We start from the raw sequence: 25957 nt of genomic DNA, 5'->3' as shown, positions 1-25957 counted from the left end.
CTTCAGCCCTGGGATCTTCAAAGCAGCCTCTTCAGACCTCACTTTCTGAGGCTCCTTGCGCATGGTCGGTTAGCATGGAAGGGGGCTCCAGGCTAAGGATGGCTCAGGCAGAATGGCTCAGGCAGAATGGCTCAGATTCTATTTCCAGTGGTGGGCAATGGAGGTCACTGCAGAAGAGGCATTGGCTGTCTTAGGCACTTAAACATCTGTCCTCTGTACAGAGTGGCTCAGCCAGCAAGCTTCTGCAGGGTCAGCCTGCTGCCATCATGCTACAAGCACTAAAATTTGGGGCTAAAGCAACCTGGGCTCCATCTGACTCAGCCAGAGCTTGACGTCTCTTGGGAACCCATCTGGGGGCTGGCTTCTCTGCTTCAGCCTTTGCTGGGATGGCCACAGGAGCATCCCCATAGACCAGGTAGCCACCAACCAGGCAGTATGTTTCCCTATGCCAGCCCACCTGGGTTTCTCCACACCGTTGGTAGAGGACATGGTAGTGACCAGGTGTAGGAGAAGTTGGAGGCACTGCTGCTGGAAAGAGAAACAAAACTGATCCGTCATTTTTGGTTTCTACATTGTGCTGTCAAGATCTCCCCTCTCTCACATATCTTCCTGTTCCTGGCTGAAGCCCTCTTATCTGCTTGGCATCCCAAACACAGCCTTGGCCTATCACCTCTGTGGGGCACCTAGAGAAGGAGTGTTGGCTGCAGAGGCAATTCCGTGGAGCCGATGGCAGCAGCTGGAGACCAAAATATCTGTTTCCTGTTCCCAGAGAGAGAACAGTAGAACCTCAAAACAATTACTACCAGGAGCCCCTCAATCTGTCCCTTTCACAACTGAGGAAACATTTCTTCAAGTCTGTCACTTCAGAGGCTTTAATGGAAATGGTTTCCAAGTTTTGGAAACAATGATCTAATATAAATCGGTTTGTCTGAATTCAATATTCTGGGGCAAAAGAAAAATGGGTTAAGAACCCCTCTCACTTTGGCAGCTCTTCTTAGGCCCTGTTCATACTGCCTGCTTTAACTACACTGATCTGTAGTCCTCTGATACCTGTTTTATTCTGGGGGGGCGGCTGGATGGTACAAGGATCTGAACCCTTGATTTTGGTGTTATTACACCATGCTCTCACCAACGTAGATAACAGGCCAGCCCTCTGATACTTTTATCTAGATTTCCTAATACTTTCTAAGGTCAAATACTGAGCCAGAGTGACCAGGAGGTTCAGAGCCAGGTTCTGGGTACCAAGTCTAGGCTCAACGAGCTTTCTCCCATCAACCCAACCCCCAAGATGCCACATCCTCAGGCCTCCAGTCTCAGCAGCACTTCGTCACTCCCTTTGGCTCTTCTGCTCTTCCTGGCTGTGATGCCACCCTTTCCTCCAGACTCAGTAGCTCAGACTGGTCTGATGTGTCTGAGGGGTGCATGTATGTATCTACATGACAGCATGGTGAAGGTGCCTGGATCTGAAGGTAAGGTTCATGAGCAACCTTTAACAGCTCTTCCTCAAACTGCTCCATTTATCAGTTACCTACAAAAGCACACTTGGCTTTTGTTAAGAGGCCAATCAGGAAAGAGTCTGAATGGAAGCATCTTGCAGCCCAAAGGGAAAAGCTGGATTTACAGATTAGAACTTTTCTGAACATTCATCCAGAGGTGATATTTCACTTGCCGTCAGCAGTGAGTAGGAACACTGTGGGTCCCTGAGGGGCCCAGGTCAGTGCTAGTAGTGATGGCTGGGGAAGCTCTGGGTGTGGAGGGGAAGCCCAAAAGGACCATGTGGCCACCAGGTGAGGTTGTGGGTACACCAATGCCTCTTATACAGATGCCTGACCCAGGCCTACCTGCTGCTCTGCCCTCCTAAGGAACTGAGGAGAAGTTTGATTGGATATAGAGGATCCAGTCAGACATTCTCTCTCAATCCACCACACAGACTGCTACCTTATAGAGAACAGGTAGGGAAGTTTCCCCTAGGGCACCACATTTGTGTAGTTACCCTGCCATGGAAACTGAGGTCTCTGTGGTCATCACTGCCCAGTGAGGTCACGTAAGGCATCTACAACTTGAGGGACGGGCTTCAGGCCCTTGGGGTTTTGTGGAGAGCAGGGCAGAGGTAGAGAGAAACCCTGCCCGGGACCTCACATCTGGTGCTCCCCTCTCATGCCCTAATCAGGTAGCTGCTCCTTGTTGAGTACACCTGTGGGCCGGCACAGCCCCAATGACCATAGGAAGGCAAAAGAAACCCAAATTTTGAGATTTGCTGGAGAGGGAAGATCAATGTATTAGTCAGCTAGGTTGTGTAGCACTGATCCTAAGCATTGAATATTGGAGAGGCAGAGGTTTGAATGGAGTAGTGGATCAGGAAATGCTTGTTGGAGGTGGGCCTAAGGATAAGTGAGATTTGGATACCTTGAGAGGAGAGGAAAGACATTGCAGTTGTGAAGAATAAGAATAAAGAGAGGCTCTTCTTAACCTTGTTCTGCTCCAAATGAAAATTCACAGAACCCTCACATTTTCACAACTTGGGGTTCAAAGAAACCAAGGGGTTAAGGGGCCTACCTAAGATCACAGAGGTAGTAGAAGTATGTTCTGCTCACTGGTAGGGCTTCATTTGGTGCTCCAGATTTATAGCTGATAGGAAAGTGAGGACAAGCCATCACACTGAAAGGAGATGGACACTGGGAGGAATGTTAAAGATGCTCCAAGGCAAAATGAGTCCCAAATAACTCCTCAAAGTGGAAATGATGGGTCCATTTTAACATGAAATTCAAAACAAATTAATGACAAAATGACAATGCAAAATGACAACACTATTACCCTCCCACGTCCTCAGAAAAGGCAAACGACAATAAATCCCTTCACCAGAAAAGGATGAGATGTGGGCTCAGTAGCAGCCCAGGTGAAAAGCAGGGTCAACACTGTGAAGAGGTGTAACTAAAAGACACTTACTTTTGGTCCAACTTAGGAGGAAATAGACAACTCTGTCCTTAGACTGATCAGGCCCACATTAGGAGACCATATTTGAGGCAGCCTTTGATTTGGCATGGCAAAGAACTTCCTATGAATGAGAGATAACCTTCAGGTGGGGGCTCCCTTTTACTGGCTTTGAATAAGCAAACATGGACCATTTCTTAACTAGGGCTGTTGCAGAAGGGATGTGCCCAGGAGGCAGAGATGGCCTGGAGGTTGGGCAACCTTGGTTGGGAATCATAGCACCTGTTTAGTTGCTTGAATTAGCATGGTGCATGTTAGGACAGACAGAATCCAAGTTTAATTCGAACAAATTGCCAGAGGAGTGGGGATGGGGGATGATAGTGTGAAGGGGAGGATTCCGGGGGGAGGTTTGTCTTGGCAGGAGGGCCAACATGAGACCAACTCAAATTCTCCAAGGCTCTGGACAGAGTATTCGTCTGGGAGCATCCCTCTGATCTGGCAGGGGTACTGACACGTCACCAGGACCTGTCTGGGACTCTGGCGAGGCAGTACAGCACAGACAAATGGTTTATCAACTTAGGAGGGCCCGAGAATACCTGGGGAGCTTATAAAAATAGGATTCTTGGGCCAACCCTCAGAACTTAATCCAATCTGGAGTGGGGCCCAGTAATCTGCACCTTTAACAAGTTTCCTGGGCAGTTCTGCCACAGTGATCCATGGATAGAGTGACCAAATAGTCTAAACTGGGATACTTTTGAGAGTCAAAGTGGGCAATATTAAAAACTGTGCCAGAGGGGATGGCCCATTGGCTCAGTTGGTTAGAACACAGCCTTGTAACACCAAGGTCAAGGGTTTGGATCCCCTTATTCGCCAGCCACCAAAAACCAAAAAGACAAATAGAATTGACAGTATGTAGGGGACTTGTAAAAACAAACAAATAAAAAAAACAAAAAAAAACTGCCAGGCAACAGATGTAAACAAGGAATATCCCAGGAAAACAGAAGTGTACAGTTTTCCTGTGCATAAATTACATTTGAGAAAAGCTAGCATGAGGGCCAGCCCGTGGCTCACTTGGGAGTGTGGTGTTGATAACACCAAGGCCATGGATTCGGATCCCTATATAGGGATGGCTGATTAGTTCACTTGGGAGAGTGTGGTGCTGACAACACCAAGTTAAAGGTTAAGATCCCCTTACCAGTCATCTTAAAAAAAAAAAAAAAAAAGAAAAAAAAGCTAGCGTGGTGGTTAAGAATACAACCTTTAGTGCAGAAAGATCAGATTCTGTCCTACTTTTTTTTGTGGTCTTGAACATGTTTTTTTGACCCTTTGAGCCTCAATTTCTTCACATAAGAAAGAGAACTACAAGTGTTTATTCAGCAGAGTATTCTCTTTTGGCAAAAGTTGCCCTGGACCCATTTCTGTCCTGTGCAACCTTACCCTTTTCAGTGTGCCAAGTATTTTTAAGTTGTTTTGTGGAACATTATATTTCACTCTCAACTCTTCTCTACTTCAGGCAAAGCTCATATAATGCCATAGAGACCAGAACCCAGGAGATAGTGAGAGGATACAATATGCTTATTTTACCAGTTTCATAAAACAGTTTAATCATCTCTCCTCTTCCTCCGCCCCCAAGAGATGGGAAAGAAGGCAGAGCCTGGAAATGCACAAGCAATACTTCTACGTCAGTCTCCCTTTTACTTTTCTGCCTGTACTACCCAAAGAGATTTCATCAAGAGTGCCCAAGCTCGCCTTGGACATTGTTGTTGAAGATAATCTCTCTACTGCTAGTTACATCCCCTTTCCCTACTCTGGGGACTTAATATCTTTTGGGGGGCAGGAAATAAAACCTAAGTTTACAAATTAAAACATCAACTGAAAGAGCCTTTGTCCTAGATATGGTGGTTTGGGTTGTGAATCCTCAGAATCCACTGAATTCTGTCCTAGTGGTAATTATTATTAGGGAAGACCCATAAAAAGTTAATTTGTTAGAAATCGTGACATGATACAAAGTCAAAATCCACTTTATTTGGGTGTCACGTAAAATACTGAGAGCCATGCTCAGTAGCTTACGCTGCAATCCTGGCCTGCAGCTCATTGGCCTTCATGGAGGTGACGGGGCAGCCCAGTGCCTCCCCCTGACAAGTGTGCTCACCCACCCAGGATACTGGAAAAGATCCCTGTTTTGGCATCACATTTAAGCCAGCCAAAATCAGGTTTGCTGAGGCAACGTCTCTCTCACTGAGGACTCTAGTCCTGGAAGGCTTCTTCTTCGGCGAGCTGCCAGCTCAATCTTCTGAACCAGGCTCACATCCCAGGGATGAGTAACAAAACTGATAATGGTTCCTGGCACCTTGCTCCCCACACGGCCCACTCTCCCAGCTCTGTGGATATAATCTTGCAGGGTGAGGGGGAAATCATAATTGACAACCAGCTCCACATGGGTGCTGTCCAAGCCCCGAGAGGCTATGTCTGTGCAGAGAAGTATGTCTCGGGAGCCCTTCTGGAAGCGCTGGAAGATACCTGCCCTCATTAAGGCTGGCATTTGCCCCTGCAGCCTTAGGTGTTGGATTTTGTGGTCATCCAGAATATATCCCAGCCAGTTCACAGTACTGGAGCTATTACAGAACACCAGGACAGTTCCTGAGGGTCCACTCCTATCTGCTCTGTCACGCTGCTTGAGGATCTGCACCAACTCAGTTACCTTCTCTGCTCCCTTCAGCCTCATAAATGTCTGTCTGATATGGGGCATGATGCAGTGGAGCTTGGAGCTAGTGATGGTGGTGAGAGAGTCTGGACTGGCGACTTTTTTCAGCAACTGGCCTACCCCTTCGGGAAATGTAGCTCCCACCAGCACTAACTGAGCTTTGGGATTGAAAGGGTCTTCTAAGTCAGCCGGGCCTTCTGCAACATTGCTCTTCTCGAAGATGTAGTCCACGAGTTCAAGGAAGCTTTCATCCAGTAATGTATCTGCCTCATCCAACACCAAGAAGGAAAGTTGCTCCAGGCTGATCAGTCGACTTTTTAGGGCCTTCCACAGAGCCCCCGGCGTGGCCACTAGCACATCTGCGGAAGGTTGTTTGGACAGCTGCAGCCTGATCCTACGCATACCATGGCCTCCCCCTAGCTCCCGCACCTGCAGGCCCAAGGAGCTGCCCAAGGGCTGGGCCACGGCCTGCACCTGTTCGGCTAATTCTCGGGAAGGCACAAGGACCAGGCCCCGGGGATCGGGGATACGGCGGAAGTCCAGGCTTCGCCCGCCTACCAGCCGTTGAAGCAGCGGTAGTAGGTAGCCGAGAGTCTTACCACTGCCGGTTTCCGCGGCGCAAAGGACGTGGCGGCCGCTTAGTACTGGGGGGATGGTGCTCGACTGCACGGCTGTGGGCCGAACGACTTCGGGCGCAGCCTCCTGCAGTGCACGCAAGACACGAGGTTCCAGACCTAAGTCCGCGAAGCTGCCCTCGGAGAGGTTCCGTAGCGCCGGCGCCTCGTGTTGCACGCGTTCGATAGAGAAGTGGTCCCGACGCGCGCGCCGGCTCCTCCAGCCACGAGACGCGAGAGGCGCGCATTCCCAACGGCCTAGCGTGAGGCGTGCCGGCTGGTTCAACTCCGGTCGCCGCGCCGAGACCAGCAGCCGTCCAGGTCGCACCAACACGGGCCGCGGGGCGCTCCGCCCTGCGCTCTGCCGCTGTTCCTGCCGCCGCTGTAGAATCCGCGGAATACGTACCACCGGCAGGGGCTCGTCGGGACCGCGGACCACCAAGTCCCGTCGGGGCTCCAGGAGCAACCTAGTCGCGAGCAATACCGGCCGCGTCAGCCGTGCCAGAGCCATATTTCCTGTGGAGCGGGGAGGCGCATGCGAGTGACGTCATGGACGCGCCGCAGCCTCGAGTACGGTGGCTGGTGCTGCTCAGTACCGCGTGCGGAGCTGGAGAAGTAGCATCCGTAGAGTTCAGCTACTGCGAGGTCTGTAGGTCCAAACCCGGGATGGCAACGCCAAGAGCCCGGCCAACTTTGGGGAAGGGCGTGTGGTGGAGGCAGGACCGGGGTTCGGCGATAGGAGGCAGCGATGGGACCATGGCCCTATGGACCAGGAGGGCGGAGGGCTTAGGTGATTGGGTGCCGCGTTTCTGAGATTCTGCATTGTCGTTGTCATTGCCGCTGTGATGGCTTGTTCAGTGCCAGTCTCCCACTGTAAACTCCGAGGGTGCGGCGATGTTTTCCCAGATGTGGTACCCGCGCAAAGTCTGGTAATACCTGTTTGTTGAGCGTCTGAATGAATGGTCAGACCTGGGGGCCGAGACAGGGGTCGGGAGTCGGAGATCTAGGCTCACCGGCCCCGAGCTCCCCCGCCAACGCCCTGCCCTCCTCCGGCGGAGAGAGTAGAGTCCAAGCTGGTGGCTTTCAGTTTATTCTGTCTCTGAAGTGGGAGGTAAGGTCTTTAGGCTTTATTTCAAGCGGAGTCATCTCTTCTTTACGCCTTTTTCCTCCCTTTTCAGTCAAAGTTCACCCTCCACTTCTTCGTCACCCCTCCCACCTTCTCATCCTGAACTCACCACTCTTGCAGCGCACTCTCCTCCACTGGCTTCTCAGTCAAATACATAAATTGCTTGAATAGTAGGAAGGAGGGTCCTGCTACCCTATGAAGTGATCGATACGTGGCTTATATCATATAACCTGGTCAGGCAGAATATTTTACTTGATTTTATTTGAATGCAGATGTTCAGATTGTAAAAAAAAAAAAAAAAAGAACTATACTTCATACTTATTGAAGAGATCTAAAGGAAGAATGGATGTCATATCTTTTTTGTGTCTGGTGTAGGAGATGAGGTAAATGTGGATTGACTACCTGGGAGGTTCTTAACACCTGGGCAAAGTGTTTTAGTTTCATCGAATACCATTAAAAAGATAAAACTTGTCAAAATTTCAAATACCATTGTAATACATCAGTAGACTCTTGGAGAATTACGTTTAGCCAGCGGAGATGTTACCGAACCCAAGTCCGGCTACCAGCCGCCAAACAAAAACGACTCCAAAGTCGAATGTTTGTGAAGAAGGAAGCTTTATTCAGGATGGGTAAACCTGTAATCTGAAGGAGATGTTAGATTAACCCGTCTCCCGGTAAACCTGAAGGAGACGACCAAGCTAAAACCGTCTCAAAAACTCAGATTTATTGAGGGGTTTTTATGAGGTAAGAAGCAGGGAGTGAAAAGCAGGAGGGGGAGAGATGAACTGCCAGGGCTATGTGTAAGGGACTGAGTGCAAACTCTCGTCAAAGCTTCTTCTCCCTTCTGTTCTTGTCGTTGATATTATCTTAGGGTCCTATAGGATTTTGATTTGCTTCAAAGTGGAATTGCTCTATAAATATCTTCCTTGGTTTCTCAGGGTCTGAAAAATAGCTCTATACTTACGAAAATAATATCATCCTACCTTGTAACTAAGGTTCAAAATATCAAGTAACCGTGGGAAAAAAAGGAACTTAGAGAAATACATGCAAGGAAAAAACTGTTTTTTAAAAAAATTTTGCTACAGCCCAGGCGGTTTTAGGTTTCTACGTGGCTTCACTCCTGCTCACTCCAGCAGAGTTTTGAGTAGTGGTGGGTGAACAGAGTCCTTGGATAGAGTAGTGGTTCCAAAGTGAAGGTGATTTTGCCCCTGTCCCCTGTTCCCCACATTTGACAATTGCTGGAAATATTTATAGTTATCACATATGGGGAGGTGCCACTGGCATTTAGTGGATATAGGCCAGCCATGCTCTCAGTATCATGCAAGGCACAGGACAGCCCCCTGCAATAAAGAATTACCTGGCTCAAAATGTCAGTAGTCTACTGTTGAAAAAGGTGGACAGAGGCTGAGGACTGAGAAGAGGCTGAAGTTACCACATATACTCTCACTTCATGTAGGCACATTTGCCACACTCTTACATTGGCCCTGCCCCATCCTCACAATCTGTAGCAGGCACACTGATGCCATTGCTTGTAATGGCCTTGGGATCAGGAATCTTGGGGCCTCTGAAAGTCATAAACACAGGAAGGAGTGATTCAAAAGGTTGAAGCTGTAGAACAGACATTTAGGGAGAACAAACTGTCCTCATGTAGTTGGAATGTGCTAGATGAGATGTGTTGTGGGGTGTATCATTCCAGAAGGCAGAACTAGAACCCATGGGTGACAGTGAGGCAGATTCTGAACTTGATATAAAGAAGTGGTATAGCAACTAGAATTGCCCAGATCTGTCTTAAGTATGCTGAGTTTTCCGTCACTGAAAAGTTCATTTATAGGCGAGATGACCACTAGTTGGTAATATGATAGGGGAAGGTTGATATAAAGGATACCCCAAGATTTTGTGATTCTATACTACTTTTAGGAGTCTTTGCAAGATCTTAGAGCTCCTTGTTCCTTATCTAAGTAGTTCCTTGGATGTCTGACCTGGTAAGTTTCATCCATTTCTATGTGCCAGTGCTTTTCAGATATTAAACAGAGAATTGCTTTGCACCAAGCCAGAACAGACACGTTGAAGGAATTATCAGAAAAGAATAATACATCGGTATGTATGTGCATTTGAGTTTTTCAAATACACAGGGCAGGGTAGCTGTTTAGTATATGGCTGATTTCTCATTATGCTCAAGCCCTTATAATACCTCAAAATCTCATAGGGGTTGGAGCTTGTCTGAGCCTGTCTCATTCCAAGACCCCTGATTTCTTCTTGTCATTTCATCAGACACTATCCTCGCCCCTTCATCTTTCCCTTTTACTCACAGCAGACATTGAGTAACCTTTAGTTGTTATTGAGACACATGTTTTATAGGTAATGCTTTAGAAATAGGAAAGGTTTTCTTATTGTGGAAAAAATACAAGCTTCTGGGAGCGGGAACTTGGTATGTTCCTTGGATCTCAGGTAATAATGGTATAATCATTCATTCATTCATTCAACAAATATTTTCTGAACACAATGCATGTGCCAGCCACTGTTCAGACAGTGAACAAAACAGACAAAATCCCTGCCCTTGTGGAGTTTACATTCCGATTTAATTGGTTTGGGGTAAGGCCTGGAAATTGTTTTTTTAAAAACTTCTCCAGATGAGGCTAATATGTAGTCAGGTTTGAGGATCACACTTATAAATGAAGCACTTTGGGAATTGCAAGGTATTGCAAAAATAAAAAGTGCTGTTAGTATTCCTTTACTGTGCCTCCATTTTCCTACATGTCTCAGGATTGTTGTGTAGGTACTGACCATTCTCTCTTTAGCCCTTGTCACTATATGCCTGGACCCTTTTACTCTCTTTCTAACCCAACTCCCTACCTCCTTCCTGTCTTTTGCCCTTCAGTCTATCATCTGTTGCCTGAGTGATCTTACTAAAGCACAGCTATGGCCATGTCACCCCTTGACTCAAAAGCCATTAATGGATCCCTGTTGCCTACAGATTATCTCCTAATCACTGTCCATAATCTGTCCCAACTTCATCTTCCGTTGTTTCCTTACCTGAATCTTGTTCACTGAAGTCGTGGTTCCCATGCAAGTTGGATAAAGGCCTTGTAGTTCTTTACTGGGTAATCAAGGGAATGGCGTAGTTATTTGTCGCCTCTAAAACCAAACTTGAGGGATGGCAAGGCACTTTAAATGCACTTTGGCTGTGATAGAGCTGTTCTGTGGCTGAAGCATGAACTGAATTGTAGCTCCTGTTGTACTTGGCCTGTTAACTTCTTTTTACAACAAACAATGATTTCCTGCCTTGTGCCAGATTATGTGCTCTGTGATGAGGATCTGGTGATGAACAAGGTACGGCACTTGCTTTCATCTTATGGTGAAGGAGGCAGATTGACAGACAGTTACTCTTGTAGTTACAAGAGTATGATCCATGCCAGGACAGGAGTGAGCTCAGAGGAGGTGCCTTTACCCTGTGTTTGGGAAACGTGGGTCAGGGAAGGCTTTCTAGAGGAGGTGACATCTGTACTGAGGTTCTGAATGTCTAGTGGGAGTCAGCCAGGTGGAGGAATAGGAATGTAGCTCCTAAGCAGGGGCAGCTTGTTCAGAGACTCCATACTGAGAGAGAGGAGGCTGGGTTGGGGAACGAGAAATACTCCAGAATAGCTTAGGCTTACATAGCATGGGGGAGCTAAGAGGGCAGAGGCAAATGATGAAAGATGAGGTTTCCATGGAAGGTAGGGACCAGACTTTATTTGCTGTGTTAAAGAATGTAGACTTAATTCTAAGGGCAGTGGGGAAGGCTTCCAAGAATGGGACTGTCACCTCTGATTTGTGTTTAGAAGGATCCCTCTGGCTGCTGGAAGGAGCGTGGATTGGAAGAGATGAGCCTGGAAGCAGAGAGAGACTTGTTTGGAGACTGTTGCCATGGTTCAGTTGATAGGTGATGGCAGTGGCAGAGCCAAGGAGCTCCTTGAGGTCAAGAGCTTAGTTTTTTCCATTTCTTTACCCCTCACATATTGCTTTCCTCTTAAAAGAGCCAGTACATAATTATTGATGTAATGGTAGACTTTAGAGTGTGTTGAAAGTGTAAAAACCTGTTGATGAAAGCAGTCAACATTTATTAAGCCCTTACTGTGTGCCAGGAACTGTTGTGCATCATTGAATTTAGTTTTCACAGCATCTCCCCTGACAGATTCTACTGGAGAAGCTGAGGCTGGGCTGGGTTAACTAAGCTGCCCAGGGGCAGAGCTGGGATTCAAGTGCAGGTCTGTCTGATTCCAGAGCTCAGGATCTTAACCATGTTATACTATATTGCCTCTTTCTCTTGTGAATATAATAGGTCATTTTAGGTTTTTCTCATTTACACATGTTTTGAGTGGGAAATAGAATATTTCTCTAAATGTTTAACCCTAGCTGACTTTCATTTTAACTCTAAATTTGAATTTTAAAGAAATTGATTATTAAGCAAGATCGTAGTCTTCAGAAAAATTGATGTGAAAGGGACTGGTAAAGTTTTTTCCATTCATTTCTTTCCCTGAATAGTGTTATGTTCAGTGTGAAAGCATATAATTAATGGGATGTTGTATCCACACAACTGAAGTCAAGGTTACTATCTAGGAAAGAAATTGGGAGTAATCAAGTTGGAAGTAATAGAGGAGACCAACCCTTCAAAGGAATGGTACAAGAGATTGTCTGACAGTGAGTGAAAAAATGGGATCTGGGTGTGACCTCACAGTGGGGTGAGTGGGTGTGGCAGTAACTGGGAAAGGTGTGGGGGCTGCCTGGTTTTACTTTTTTTTTTTTTTAATTTATTTTATTTGTTGAATCAAAATTGATTATACAAATTTTGGGGGTTCAACATTGAGATATGTTGATCAAATCAATATCACTAACATATATATTGTTACAAATTGTAATTATTCTTTATGCCCCTTGTCCAATCTCTCCATCCCTCACTCCTCTCCCTCCCCCCTCTAATTACCCTAGATTTCTTCTCTCCTTCTGACAGATTAATGGTTACTCTGTTGATTTGTTGCCTAGATGATCTGTCCAATGCTGACAGGTGTGATCAGGTCCCCCAATATTATCATAGAGCAGATGCTGCTTCTGTCCCTCTGGAATGGGCTTTGTGGAGAGAGACATCCTCTTCTTTTCTTTATCTCTGCTGGTGACTCTCCTTGTGTCAATGCACTCCAGTGGCTGGCAGACCATCTGCACAGAGGTTGTGTCTAGCCACTTTTGTGGCAGCCGTAGTTATTGTGGTGGCTGTGGTGGGCCACACACATGGAGGTGATGTTTTTGGCATGCTCCTTGGTGCTGGTGGTGTGCCTGGTTGTGGGGTGTGTCTGGTCCTCTTCTCCAGGCCTCTGGTCCTGGGCAGGCCCTGAGGTGCTGACCCGGTTTGCCTGGTTGGGGGAGGGGAGGTCCGGTCCCCCTTTCCATGCCCCGGGTCACTGGGCGGGCCCTGAGGTGCTGGCGTGGTGTGCCTGGATGTGGGAGTGGGGTCTGGTTCCTGGCTCCAAGCTTCTGGTTCCCAGGCAGGCCCCAAGGGGCTGGTGGTGTGCCTGGACCGGAATTAATTTTTTGTCCTTTGCTTACTTCTAAAATGGGGGGACTTCCTGTGGGAACCAGTACTTGAGCTGTGTGGTTGAGCTAAATTGCTGCTTTGCTGCTGATTCCCTAGGGAAGACTTTTTGTGCAGCTCAGGGTTTAATGGTTGACCTTATATTTACTTCCGGCTCTCCAGAGACCCGGTGGATCTGGGTTGTGTAGAAACTCTGATCTGGGCCTGAATCTTTTCATCAAACTGCACCCCATGCAATTCTGCATTCCCGACCAGTCTCCTCTGAGTGGTCCTGCGCTGATTGGGGGCCGGATTGGTTGTCCTTGCTGTGTCCCAGTGTTCTCCAGTGGGCCTGTTTCCCCCACCACCCATGCTACAAACATTTCCCATGGGACAGGCCTTGCCTTGGTCCCTTGCGATTACTCACCGGCCTCTGAGTGGCTCCCCTTTTTGCAGTTGTTATGGCTCCTTGCTCCTGCGTGGGTCCACAGGAACTCTATTAGTGGTCTTGCTGTCCTCGGTGCCACCAAGGCCCCCTTCTCCCCTTCCGCCTCCAAGCAACTCCATCTGAAGGGCACAGCTGCGGCTTCTGCCAGCTCCTCCTCCATGCGCTCTGCAGCTCCAGCATTAAAGCGGCTGCAGCCCGAAATGCTCAGAGCAGTTTTTTCTTTCTCTCATTGTGGTTTCTCCCACCTTCATGAACTCCGTAGGTCTCTTCTCCTCTTTCCCTGAGCTCTAGCGGCCCCAGCTTGCCTGATGTTACTTTTTTTTTTTCTTTTTTTTTTGTCTTTTTCCGTGTCCGGCAACGGATCGCAACCCTCAGTGTTGCCCCCGTACCGGACCGGGGACCGGCAATGGGATTGCAACCCTCGATGTTGCTCCTGCGCCTCGCTCAGCCAGTGAGCGGGAACCGGTCTGTATGTGGGATCCGAACCCTCGGGCGGGAGCGCCGCCGCGCTTCCCAAGCAGCGCACTTATCCAGTGCGCCACCGGGCCGGCCCCTGATGTTACATTTTTATAGTTGTAAATTGGTTGATTTGTGGGAGAGAGTGACGCTGGGAACCGTCTATTCCGCCATCTTGACTGGAACTTGCCTGGCTTTTCTGAGAGGAGCCTTCTTGGTGGTAGGGCATGTAAGGCACCTCTGTCAGTGTGCCAGAGGGAGTTCCCAGACCAGCCACCCTACAGGAGGGTTTCTCTTGGCTACCGCAGAGGTGAGTGTTCAGTTACACCTTACAAAGCAGCCACTAAAGGCCAGGTACTTGGGCTAAGCCCTAGAAACCTGGCAGTGAAGTAAGCAGCCAAGCTCCTGTCCTTGTGGAGCCTGTTGTCTTGGTAGTCTACAGGAGGAGCTGGAGGTTAAGCAAGAAACAACACTGATCAGTGTGGACACGTGGATTGTAACTGAACTGCAGAGAAGTACAGGGTGTTGGGAGAGCATGTGACCAGGGACCTGAAGTGAACTGTCTGGTAGGGACACATCTCCACAAAGGGGGCATTCAAGGACAAGGCAACCTTAGTGCAGGTGTGCATGGGCGAGTTGGGGAAAGTGTTCCAGATAGAGAGAACTGCAGCGTGGGCAGGTCCCAGGGCAGCAGACAGCTTGGTGTGGCAGGCTTTAAAAGAAGGCCTTGGTGGCCAGAGCAGAGAGAGTGAGGTGCAAGGTGAGGCTGAGGAGGTGGGTAGGACTGATCATGCAGCTGTTTGTGGGTCATTAGAAGGGTTTGAGATTTATCCTAAACTCAGTGAGAAGCCATTGAAGGTCATAAACAGGGGAGTGATATTATTGGAGTTGCCCTTTTAAGATGCCTTGCTGGCTGTTGTGAAGAGAATGGATAAGAGGAAGCAGGAGTAGATTTGGGGAGACCCATTAAGGAGGCTGTGCTGAAGTCCTGGCAGGAGATGAGTGGTGGGTGTTTTGGTGCACAGTGGTGGCAGTGGAGATGGGGCTTAGCAGATTGACTAGAGTTATATTTGGAAGGTTATTTCAATAGGAGTTAGCAATGGATTGGATGTGGGGAATGTGGGGTTAAGGATGAATAAAGGGTGAGTGAAGGTCCTATTAATGACATGGGAAACGTTTTCTTCCTATCCATTGGCCTGGTTAATACCTTCTCTCCCTTTAGACCTTGGGTCAGAGATTTTTTTTTTTAAAGGGAAGCCCTCCTCAACCCCCACCAGTCCCTTTCCTACTGAGATGGGCTCCCATAACTTCATGTAACTTCTTTATAGTACTGTGCACAGTTGTAATTTCACACATACTTGTAAGTTCCTTTTATACAACCGTCTCTTCTGCTGTACCTTTTTTACCCCTCATTATTTTATCTCTAGTGCCAGACACAGTGTTGGGCATATCAGGAGCTTGATAAAAATTGAATGAATAAGTGATGGAGGAGGAGGCAGCTTAGGAAGGAAGATCAAGACTTAATTTTGTACGTATTTAGTATAAGATGCCCATGAGACACCCAAGTGGGGTGTGTACTGAACAATTGGCGTGAGGTAGAGATACTTTTGGAGATCACCAGCATATATCTCATATTTTAAGTAATGGGAGTAAATAACTTTGTAAGGGAGATGTATGGAATTAGGAGGGAAGAGGGCCCAAGACTAAGGAGTTACTTCCATATGTGAGTACAGGAGATGAACTAGCAAAGGAGACTTTTCAGGAGGGGACAGAGAGGTGGGAGGAAAACCAGGAGTGTGGGGTCAGGGAATCCCAGGAAGGAGAGAGATTCAAGGAAAAGGGAAGGCTCAACCATGTCCATGCTGTTAGCGAGATAAGATGAGGACATAAATATCTAATAGATTGAGCAACTTTGAGGTAATTGGTGTCTTTAATCTGAGCAGTTTTGGTAGAGTGGCAGAGGTGGAAGCCAGGCTGGGGTAGGCTGAGGAGTAAAAGGAAAGTAGGGATAACATCAGTAACTCTGAGCAGAGTGTACTTGGCTAGCTTTGTAACTTTTTAGAGGAGGCCATATGTTTTTTTTTTTAATTAATTTATTTATTGTTATTTTTTCTACATCCTAAGATGTTGTTGCAGAGCAGTTGGGGCGGAGGGAGAGAGAAGAAATGGGAGGGGGATAGGATAGGATGAAGAAGTGGGGAGGGTGGCATGGTCAAGGTCCATGGTACCCCTATCATTCCCGCAGGGGAGCCCAGGGGACTTCCAAGGGCCGGTTCGTCATGACTGGGCTGGATGTGGATGTTGGGGGACATGGCTGAGGCCATTGGTCCCCCCACTGCCCTGGCTCGGGAGCCCAGGGTGCTTCTGGCAGTGGCCTGGTGGATGTCGCTGGGCTGCATGTAGATGTGGGGGTAGGGGTGTGACTGAGGCCCTCAGTCCCCACTGCCCTGGCTCGGGAGGGGAGGCCATATTTGGTTAGAGTTAATAAGTTGGTATTAATAGTGGTTGTTTCTGGGACACGGGATTTTTTTTTTTTTTTTTTTTTTTTTTTAAAAATGACCGGAAGGGGGGTCTCAACCCTTGGCTTGGTGTTGTTAGCACCACGCTCAGCCAGTGAGCAAACCGGCCATCCCTATATAGGATCCGAACCCGTGGCCTTGGTGTTATCAGCACCGCACTCTCCCGAGTGAGCCACGGGCCGGCCCTGGGACACGGGATTTTGATTTTCTTCTTTTTACTCCTGTTGGCTGTACCTTCAAAGTATTTCTAGAATGTGACCACTTCTCAGCACCTTCACTACCAGCTCTCTGGTCTGAGCCACCATCTTTCACATTGATTACTGAATTGCCTTCTAATTGGTCTCCCTGCATCTACCTTCCCCCAACAGTCTGCTCTTAACACAGCAGTCAGCGTTATCATGTGAAAACGTGAGTCATATCATGTCACTCCTCTACTCGTATCCCTTTTCTGGCTCATTTCACGCACAGTTAACACCTCAGAGTGTTCCACAAAGCCCTGCATAATTGACCACCATATCCTATCTTCCTACTGCTGTTACTTGTGTATCTGACGTCTGTGACTCTCTTCTTTCTTTTTCTTTTTCTTTTGGTGGCTGGCCAGTATAGGGATTGAACTGTGGACCTTGGTGTTATCAGCACCACGTTCTAAACACCTGGGCCAACCAGCCAGCCCTCTCTTCTCCCTTCTGTGTTCCACTCACGTTGGCCTGCTTCCCGTTCCTCCGACACACCAGGCAAGCTCGTGCCTTAGGGCTTTTGCACTGGCTGTTCCCTCTGCTGTGCATTCTTCTGCTAGATACCGATTTGGCTAACTCATATCTTTGCTCAAATCTTATCTTCTCATTGAAATCTGCCTCAACATCTCTATTTGAAATGGCAACCAAGGGAGGGGAAGATGGGGAGATGTTGGTCAATGGGTACAAAGTTACCAGTAGATAGGAATTAGCACCAGAGTTCCAATACACAATTTAGGTCACTATGATTAACAATAATATATTGTATATTTCAAATTAGCAAGAAGAGAGGATTTTGAAAGTTCTGCCAATTATGTGTATTGAAATATCATAATGTACTCCATAAATATGTACAATTATGTGTCAATAAAATAAAAAAAAAAAAATGTGTAATGGCAACCCACCCAGCACTTTCAATCTCCCTTCTCCCTGCTCTTTTTTATTCTATAGCACTACCAGTTTCCCAGCATACTGTATATGTGATTTATTTATTTACTTGTTTGTTAGGCTATTGTTTTTTGCTTGTGTTCCCCAATAGAATGAAAGCTCTGTCAGAGCAGGAATTTTTGTCTGTTTTATTCTCTATCGTATTCCAAGGACTAGGACAGTGACTGACCCAGACAAGGCACTTAATAAATAATTGTTAGATGAATGAATGAGCATATATGCTCTTTTGTGATCAGAGAAAGGGAAATTAGACTACTGTTTGTTGGAAGGAGGAAGGAAAGCCTGCCCTGGAGAACAGGAGATTTTCACTCCACAGATATGTATAATCAATTATGTTTCAATAAAAGAAAAAACAGATTTTCTCCACCTGAATCTCTGACTCTTATTTTCCCTTTCTTCAGGCTCTAACAGAAGAGGAATGATTGTGAATAACCTCTCTCTGTGCTACCACAACAAACTAATCTTAGCCCCTATGGTTCGGGTAGGGACTCTTCCAATGCGGCTGCTGGCCCTGGATTATGGAGCAGACATTGTTTACTGTGAGGTAAGAGGCTCCTGATTTTCCTGGAGGGCTTTTCCATAAGTACAGCTTCCACATTTGTGGGTAGTAGTGGTCAGGAGTTGGGGGCGCAGAATGGGAGCTCACTTGACAGATGCTCACTGAAGGCAGGAGGAGACAAATGCTCATGACACTGATGAGTTCTGTGAGCCCTGCTAAGGGCCTGGAGCCTGGGCAGCGTGGAGGATATCCCGAGCCAGGCAGACAGATGAGCATCATGTCAGGTCACTGCCCTGGTCCCTATAGAAGTTAATATATATTCAGTACATGAATGAATGAACTCAAGTTAGGAAGAAGACCAGATTCAGGCTAAGGAAGCTGAGTGAGGTTGGTTTGGTAGCCACAGGATATTCTGGTGGTGGTAGCTATTGGGTGAGTAGATACCATCATCTCTCACATTGATTAATGAATTACTGGGATTTACAAGGGGAGTAGGAGGGACTGTGAGGAAACATTGACTCAGAGCCTGAGGACTGGGGACTGGCTGCTCTGGAGGATATGAGGGTACTTCAAAAAATTCATGGAAAAATAGAATTAAAAGATAATATAAATCTTTCCATGAACTTTTTGAAGTACCCTCGTATTAGGGCTTCTGACTCAGGTTCAGAAAGCATCTGCTAGGAAAAATTGTTGTAGGAGTAGCTGATATTGGATAGTGAGGGAGTGTGAGCTCAATTGAACATGTATTGGAATTATCTGGGGAACTTACCCCAGCCCCCAATTCTGATGTGCTCTCCTAGTGGGTGTGAAAAGTTCAAGAAGAAGTTCCCTAAGTGCTTCCTATATTTCCATCTTTAAAAGCCACTGGTGGGGACCAGCCCATGGCTCACTCGGGAGAGTGTGGTGTTGATAACACCAAGGCCACGGGTTTGGATCCTATATAGGGATGGCTGGTTAGCTCACTGGCTGAGTGTGGTGCTGACAACACCAAGTCAAGGGTTAAGATCCCCTTACTGGTCATCTTTAAAAAAAACAAAAAACAAAAATCCCACTGGTGGTGGGGGTAGGGAAGGGAGGTGACTGTGGCTATAAAGGGGCAACACAAGGGGTGATGGAACTATTCTGTGTCTTAGCTGTATCAATGTCAATATCCTGGTTGTGAAATTGTACTAGAGTTTTGTAAGACGTTACCGTTGGAGCAAACTGAGTAAAGGGTACATAGGATCTCTCTCTCACATTCTTACAACTCCACGTGAATCAACAATTACCTTAAAATAAAATCACTGTGTACAGAGTTTAATTAAAAGGAAATTAAAAAGGAAACCACTGTGTATAGAGATGGAAGGGCTTAAGAGGGGACTTGGGGAAAATATACCCTTATATACTTGATGTGTGTGTTGTGGGACAGGAATCAATCAATGATAGAAGAGGTAAAAGAGTGAGAAAAATAGGCAAATTAAAAAGAGTGTAGTGTCAAGAAAGGCAAAAGTCAGGTCTGTTAAGTGTGTCAAATCATGCAGAGAAATCCAATTGTAAAAAGACCAAGAAGAAGGTATTTGATTTGGAAATTAATCAGTTGGAGGATAGCCGTGGCACATAGATGTGTAAACTTGTGGAGTTAATGGCATAAAGAGTGAATAGTAAGTAAGGAAGTAGAAACAAGGCTGCTGAGGGCCGGCCCCGTGGCTCACTCAGGAGAGTGCTGCACTGGTAGTGCCGAGGCCGCGGGTTCGGATCCTACATAGGGATGGCTGGTGCACTCACTGGCTGAGCGTATTGAGGACCACACTGTGCCGAGGGTTGCGATCCCCTTACCGGTCAAAAAAAAGAAACAGGGCTGCTGAAATAGGGCTCCTTCAGGAATTCAAGAATGTAAAGGAGGAAAAGAGCACAGGCAGGCAGCCTGGGGTGAAAGACATAGAGTGAAGGGAGTTGTTTTTAGATGACTTGCATGTTTACAGAATAAGAGGAAGGAAGGACTTAGAAGTGAGGGGAGGCCTGACGATTCAGGGGACTAGGGGTAATGGGTAAGGACAGGTCTTGGAGGGGACAGGATTCTTGACAAGGTAGTGGGACCCACTTTCCTCTGAGATGGGCCAAGGAGGAGAGGGGGGAAATGATGGAAGGGAGGGAAGCTGAGGGTTTCTATGCCAGAGAGACTTGTTTTACAACATGTAGGGAGCCAGTTTCCTGTTGGAAATGAAGGTGGCAGGAGTGGAATAGGGACTTAAGGAAAGTGCAGAAGTTTTGGTCCTATTCCTGTGGGGACTGGAAACTGGGAAGTTTGCCTGACAGCTGGTATTCATGGTGATGCTGGTTTGCAGCATTATGGGAAGGAGCTGAAAAGCCTGGCAGAGGGAATGGCAATGGCTGGGGATTGGCATGCCAGTACCTGCAGCAGAGCAGGGGCACAGGTACCTAGCATGCCGGCAAGGTGAAGAGGGAGGGAGGGTGGAGGGAGTGCATGTTGTCCAAAGGTATAGGGTGGAAGACAGAGAGGGAGGTTCCAGAGTTCAGGATCACAGAGGCTCAAGACCTGACTCCTAAATAGTTTGTCAAAGTGGAGGTAAGGATGCCCAAGAAATGTGAGATGGGCTGTTAGTGTACATTCATAAAGCTTCCAGGCTGCTAGGACATGCTGAGGGCAGGGAGGAATCTGTTCCCGGGACCAGGCCCTGGGGCACATGTGGTAGCGCACTGAGCATTATTCATCTCGTCACTTGTCCCTTGAGCCAGTGCTCAGGCTCCTGGGTGCTCAGCTATGGGTTAGGTATAGCCTTTCTTGGCTAGCACCTCCTTGCCCTCCAGAAAAATCTCTTGGATTTAGAAGGGGAATGAGAGGTGGGACTGTGAGGAATCGTTGACCCAGAGCCTGAGGACTGGGGACCGAAAAGACCAAATCCCAGAGAACTTAGACAGCTGTTACCTTTCTTTGTTTGCACTGATCTACCCCCCCCACCCCCACCCAGGGACGATTACATAGAGGGACATGTTAGCTCTTCATCCACTTAGTCCCTATATATTTTTTTTTAAAGATGACTGATAAGGGGATCTTAACCCTTGACTTGGTGTTGTCAGCACCACGCTCTCCCAAGTGAGCTAACTGGCCATCCCTATATGGGATCTGAACCCATGGCCTTGGTGTTATCAGCACCACACTCCCGAGTGAGCCACGGGCCGGCCCTCACTTAGTCCATATTTACCAACAAGGTTCTGCGGGATGACTTAGATTCTCCCCGGCTTCTGCCCTGCCATCCCACTCCATCTCTGTCCAGCTGTACCCTCCTATGATCACTTCAAGGCTCAGGGTAAATGGTGTCCCTCTCCTCTCTACGTGTGCTTTATATACTGTCTCTATTAATTGTTTGCTTACTCTGATGGCTCTCTGTGTCCCTTCTCTCCATAATCCTGTGCCTTTAGTAAAAGTAAGAGTTGGATCATTGAGTGCTAGCCCTTTATTTTCAAATTCACTTATGCCCCCACCACAGACATCCTGCTGATTTCTTCTGTTGGTCCAAGAGGTGGTAAAGGCTTCAGGCCTTTAGAACCATCAGCTCACCTGGGCTCAAACCTGTTCTGGGGCAAGATTCTGGGGTTTGCTCACAGAAAGCCAGTAGTGCCTACATTAACACGTTCACCCACTGTTGGCCTTCACTTTTCCTGTGCAGGCAGCATTTTTCTGAGACCCCAGAAGGTGGACTTGTATTCACTGGGAGATGTGTGGAGTGAAACACCAGGATGGAAGTGAGTGATTACCCTTGCAACACAGTGCCTGTTCTAGATAGCCACGCTTCGTTTGTATCCATGGGGGCATCAGTCTGCACTGATGGGGACCATGGAAGCTGAGCAGTGGGAGCAGAGCTTCTACCAGAAGCAGAGCTGACCTGCCAGGTTCCATACCTTCCATAAGCTAATTCTTTAGGAATTTTTAGTGTTTATATATATATATATGTATATATTTTTAAAAATAAATAAATAAATATTTTTATAATATATAAATATATTTTATAAATATATATATAAATATATTTTATAAATAAAAAAATATGTATATATTTTTGCGGCTGGCTGGTATGGGAATCTGGGATTATAAGGCTGCTCTCTAACCAGCTGAGCTAACCAGCCAGCCCCTTTAGGGTTGTTTTCAAGCCCTTTGGAAATTAAGAGCCCAGGATGTATATATATATGATGACTTCAGTATGTGGCCCTTGTAATTGAGCAAAGCTTGGTTTCCTAGTAAGTGTGACCAATCCTTTCTTCCAGGGTCCTGCTAGAGTTTGGAGTAGAGGGAGTACTAATTAAAACACTTTAGCATTATTTGTTGTGCTCTGCTCTGAGAGAATCAGTATGGCTTATGAACAAAGGGGTCTCTGCCTGAGAAGACATAGGCCTTCTACCCAGACCTAGCCTCTGTGGAGAGCAGACAGGCAGGCAGGTAGGCCGCCGCTTGGCTTGGGTAGGTGTTTGGGGACTGTGCCTTGGGTACTGGGCACCGCACAGTCTGGTGCCTGGTGCCCCCTGGTGGATCCAGAGTGGCTCTGCAGTCCAGAATTGGAATACCAGCTGCCTGGATGTTGTTACTGGGTGAGTTCACATGAGGTGGCCCATCTCTGGGATTAGGTACTCAAACCACTTGATCTACTTCAGAGGACCTCATAGAGGACCTAAGGGCATATCAGGCCTGCAAGCACCTCCTTAAAAGCCCCACAGAGCCTTCAGTACCTGGAAGATGAACCAGTCAGCAAAAGTCAAGTCCTTTCCTAACATCATTTTCTTTTTCTCAAATTACATTAAAAATTTTAAATTTGGTGTAATACACAGAACATAAAATTTAATGATTAAATGATTAAAATTAAACCATCTTAATCATTTTTTTTTTCCTTTTTGTCTTTTTTCGTGACCGGTAACGGGATCGCAACCCTCGGTGTCGCGCCCGCACCGCGCTCAACCAGCGAGCGGACTGGTCTCTATATGGGATCCGAACCCTTGGCGGGAGCACCGCCACGCTCCCAAGTGCCGCACTCTACCGAGTGCGCCACCGGGCCGGCCCGTCATCTTAATCATTTTTAAGTGTATACTTTAGTGTCATTAGGTACATCGCAACCCTCGGTGTCGCGCCCGTACCGCGACCGGCAACGGGATCGCAACCCTCGGTGTCGCGCCCGCACCGCGCTCAACCAGCGAGCGGACTGGTCTCTATATGGGATCCGAACCCTTGGCGGGAGCACCGCCACGCTCCCAAGTGCCGCACTCTACCGAGTGCGCCACCGGGCCGGCCCGTCATCTTAATCATTTTTAAGTGTATACTTTAGTGTCATTAGGTACATTCATACTGTTGTACAACCATCACCACCATCCATCTCCAGAACTCTTTTCATTTTGCAAAACAGAAACTCTATACCCTTTAAATAACAACTCTCCATTTTTCCTACCCGCCAGCCCCTTGCAACCACCATTCTACTTTCTGTCTCTGTGAACTTGACTACTCTAGATACTTCATGTAAATAGAGTCATGCAGTATTTGTACTTTTGTGTCTGGCTTATTTCAGTTAGCATAATGTTCTCAAGGTTTATCCATATGAACCTTATAGTATATGTCAGAATTTCCTTCCATTTTAAGGCTGAATAATATTCTGTTGTATGTATGTCTCATATTTTGCTTATCCACTCTGTCAGCGATAAGTGGGGTTGCTTTACCATTTTAGCTATTGTGAATAATGCTGCTGTGAACATGGGTGTACTTGCTTTCAATTGTTTTGGGTGTACACCCAGAAGTAGAATTGCTGGATCATATGGTAATTCTATTTTTAATTTTTTGAGGAACCACCATACTGTTTCCACAGCAGCTGCACTGTTCTGTATCCCCACCAACAGTGCACAAAGATTCAAACTTCTCCACATCCTCAAACACACTTACTAATTTTGGGTTTTTTTGATAGTAGCCATCCAAATGAGTGTGAGGTGATATCTCACTGTTGTTTATGTCTCTGATGATTAGTGATGTTGAGCATCTTTTCATATGCTTATTGGCCATTTGTATATCATCTTTGCCCAGAATGGGTAATTTTTTAAAGCATTTTTTTTTTGAAAGATGACCGGTAAGGGGATCTTAACCCTTGACTTGGTGTTGTCAGCACCACGCTCTCCAAGTGAGCTAACTGGCCATCCCTATATAGGGATCCGAACCCATGGCCTTGGTGTTATCAGCACCACACTCTCCCAAGTGAGCCACAGGCTGGCCCCAATTTTTTAAAGCTTTAAAGAAATAATTTCAAATTTACAGAAAAGTTGCAGGAATAAATATACCCTTTACCCAGATTGACCTGTCAACATTTTGCTCGATTTGTTAAATAATTTGTGTGCTCTCTTATTTTTTTCTCTAAGTTTCATACACCGTTATGTCTCACTCGCAAACACTTCATTGATATCTTCTAAGAATAAAGTCATTCTCCTATACAACTATTAGACAGCCATCATCTTCAATTAATTTAACAGTAATATAATACTTTTTTCTTTTCTTTTTTTTTTTAAAAAGATGACCGGTAAGGGGATCTTAACCCTTCACTTGGTGTTGTCAGCACCACACTCACCCAGTGAGTGAACTGGCCATCCCTATATGGGATCCGAACCTGGGGCCTTGGTGTTATCAGCACCGCACTCTCCCGAGTGAGCCACGGGCCGGCCCCTATAATACTTTTTTCTAATCTGCCTTCTGTGTTCTAGTTTTGTCAGTTGACCCAGTTGTTCTCCTTAACATTTTTTTTTTTTTAATGTCTTTGTTGGGATATGGTTCACATACCACACAATTTATCAACTTAAAGTGGATTATTCAGTGACTTTTAGTATATTTACAGAGTTGTACATCCATCACCATAATCAATTTTTGAACATTTTCATCACATCAAAAAGAAATCTCATACCCATTAGCAATCATTCTCCAATTCCCCCCTTTCCTCATCCCTAGCAACCACTAATGTACTTTCTGTCTCTATAGATTTGCCTTTTCTGGATTTTACATATAAATGGATCATACAATATTTGACCTTTTATGTCTGGTTTCTTTCATTTAGCTTAATGTTTTCAAAGTTTATCCATGTGGTACCATGTATCAGTACTTCATTCTTTTTAATAGCTGGATAATATTTCATTGTATAGATATAGCACACTTTTTTTAATCCATTCATTGATGGACATTTAGAGTGTGTCTACCTTTTGGCTTTTATGAACAATGCCACTATGAACATTTGTCTACAAGTTTTTGTGTGGATATGTGTTTTGATTTCTCTTGGGTATATACCTAGGAGTGGAATTGCTGGATCATATAACTCTGTGTTTAACCATTTGAGGAATTGTCTGACTGTTTTCCAAAGCAGCTGTACATTTTACATTCTCACCAGCCATGTATGAAGGTTCCAATTTCTCCACATCGTTGACCAACACTTGTTATTATCTGTTTATATAGCCATCCAAGTGGGTGTGAAACAGTATCTCATTGTAGTTTTAATTTGCATTTTCCTTATGACTATACTCAGTATTTTTTCCTTTGTGTCTTCTTCTTTGTCTGGCCCAAACCTGTGGCCTTGGTGTTATCAACACCACACTCTACTAATTGCGCTAACTGGCCAGCCTCACCTCTTAGATTTATTCCTACATATTTTATTCTTTTAGACACTTTTATAAATGGAATTGTTTTTCTTAATTTCCTTTTTTGATTGTTCATTGCTAGTATTTAGAAATATAATTGAGTTTTGTATGTTAATCTGTGTCTTTAGCCTTGCTGAACTTGATTATTAGTTCATGCATGCACTTGTGGGTTCTGTGTCATGTCATCTGCAGATAGAGGTACTTTTCCTTTTCCTCTCCTATCTGGATGCCTTTTATTTCTTGTTTTTTTTTTTTTTTTTTTTTTTTTTTTTTTTTTTTTTTTTTTTTTTTTT

At 46.2% G+C, this 25957-nt stretch overlaps 3 protein-coding genes across 5 annotated transcripts in view; 1 reads left to right on the top strand and 2 right to left on the bottom strand.

Annotated features, from left to right (window-relative positions):
* Nucleotides 1-227: 227 nt before the first annotated feature.
* LOC103586086 lies at nucleotides 228-1908 on the bottom strand. Its single transcript, XM_008567225.1, is given in 3 exon segments — nucleotides 228-310; nucleotides 313-528; nucleotides 1842-1908. Coding segments are annotated over 3 exon segments (366 nt in total).
* A 3028-nt stretch (nucleotides 1909-4936) lies between these two features.
* DDX28 (DEAD (Asp-Glu-Ala-Asp) box polypeptide 28) lies at nucleotides 4937-6760 on the bottom strand. Its single transcript, XM_008567178.1, has one exon. The coding sequence runs from the start codon at nucleotides 6758-6760 to the stop codon at nucleotides 5141-5143; it is 1620 nt and encodes a 539-aa protein (XP_008565400.1). The 3' UTR covers nucleotides 4937-5140.
* The window catches only part of DUS2 (dihydrouridine synthase 2), a 48750-nt gene continuing 29294 nt past the window's right edge, over nucleotides 6502-25957 (top strand). The window contains exons 1-2 of one of the 3 annotated variants that reach the window (XM_008567190.1): nucleotides 6502-6894; nucleotides 17923-18065. In XM_008567190.1, the coding sequence (XP_008565412.1) occupies nucleotides 17940-18065 (126 nt within the window). In that variant the 5' untranslated portion in view covers nucleotides 6502-6894; nucleotides 17923-17939. Of the gene's footprint in view, nucleotides 6895-17922; nucleotides 18066-21688; nucleotides 21765-25957 lie in introns of those variants that run through there. The other 2 variants (XM_008567197.1, XM_008567204.1) reach the window with 2 other exon arrangements.

The sequence above is a fragment of the Galeopterus variegatus genome, unplaced genomic scaffold (genome assembly GCF_000696425.1).
Source record: "Galeopterus variegatus unplaced genomic scaffold, G_variegatus-3.0.2 Scaffold18, whole genome shotgun sequence".
Lineage (NCBI taxonomy): Eukaryota > Metazoa > Chordata > Mammalia > Dermoptera > Cynocephalidae > Galeopterus > Galeopterus variegatus.
The sequence above is the reverse complement of the archived record's forward strand: the minus strand, read 5'-3'. Positions and strand labels throughout refer to the sequence as shown.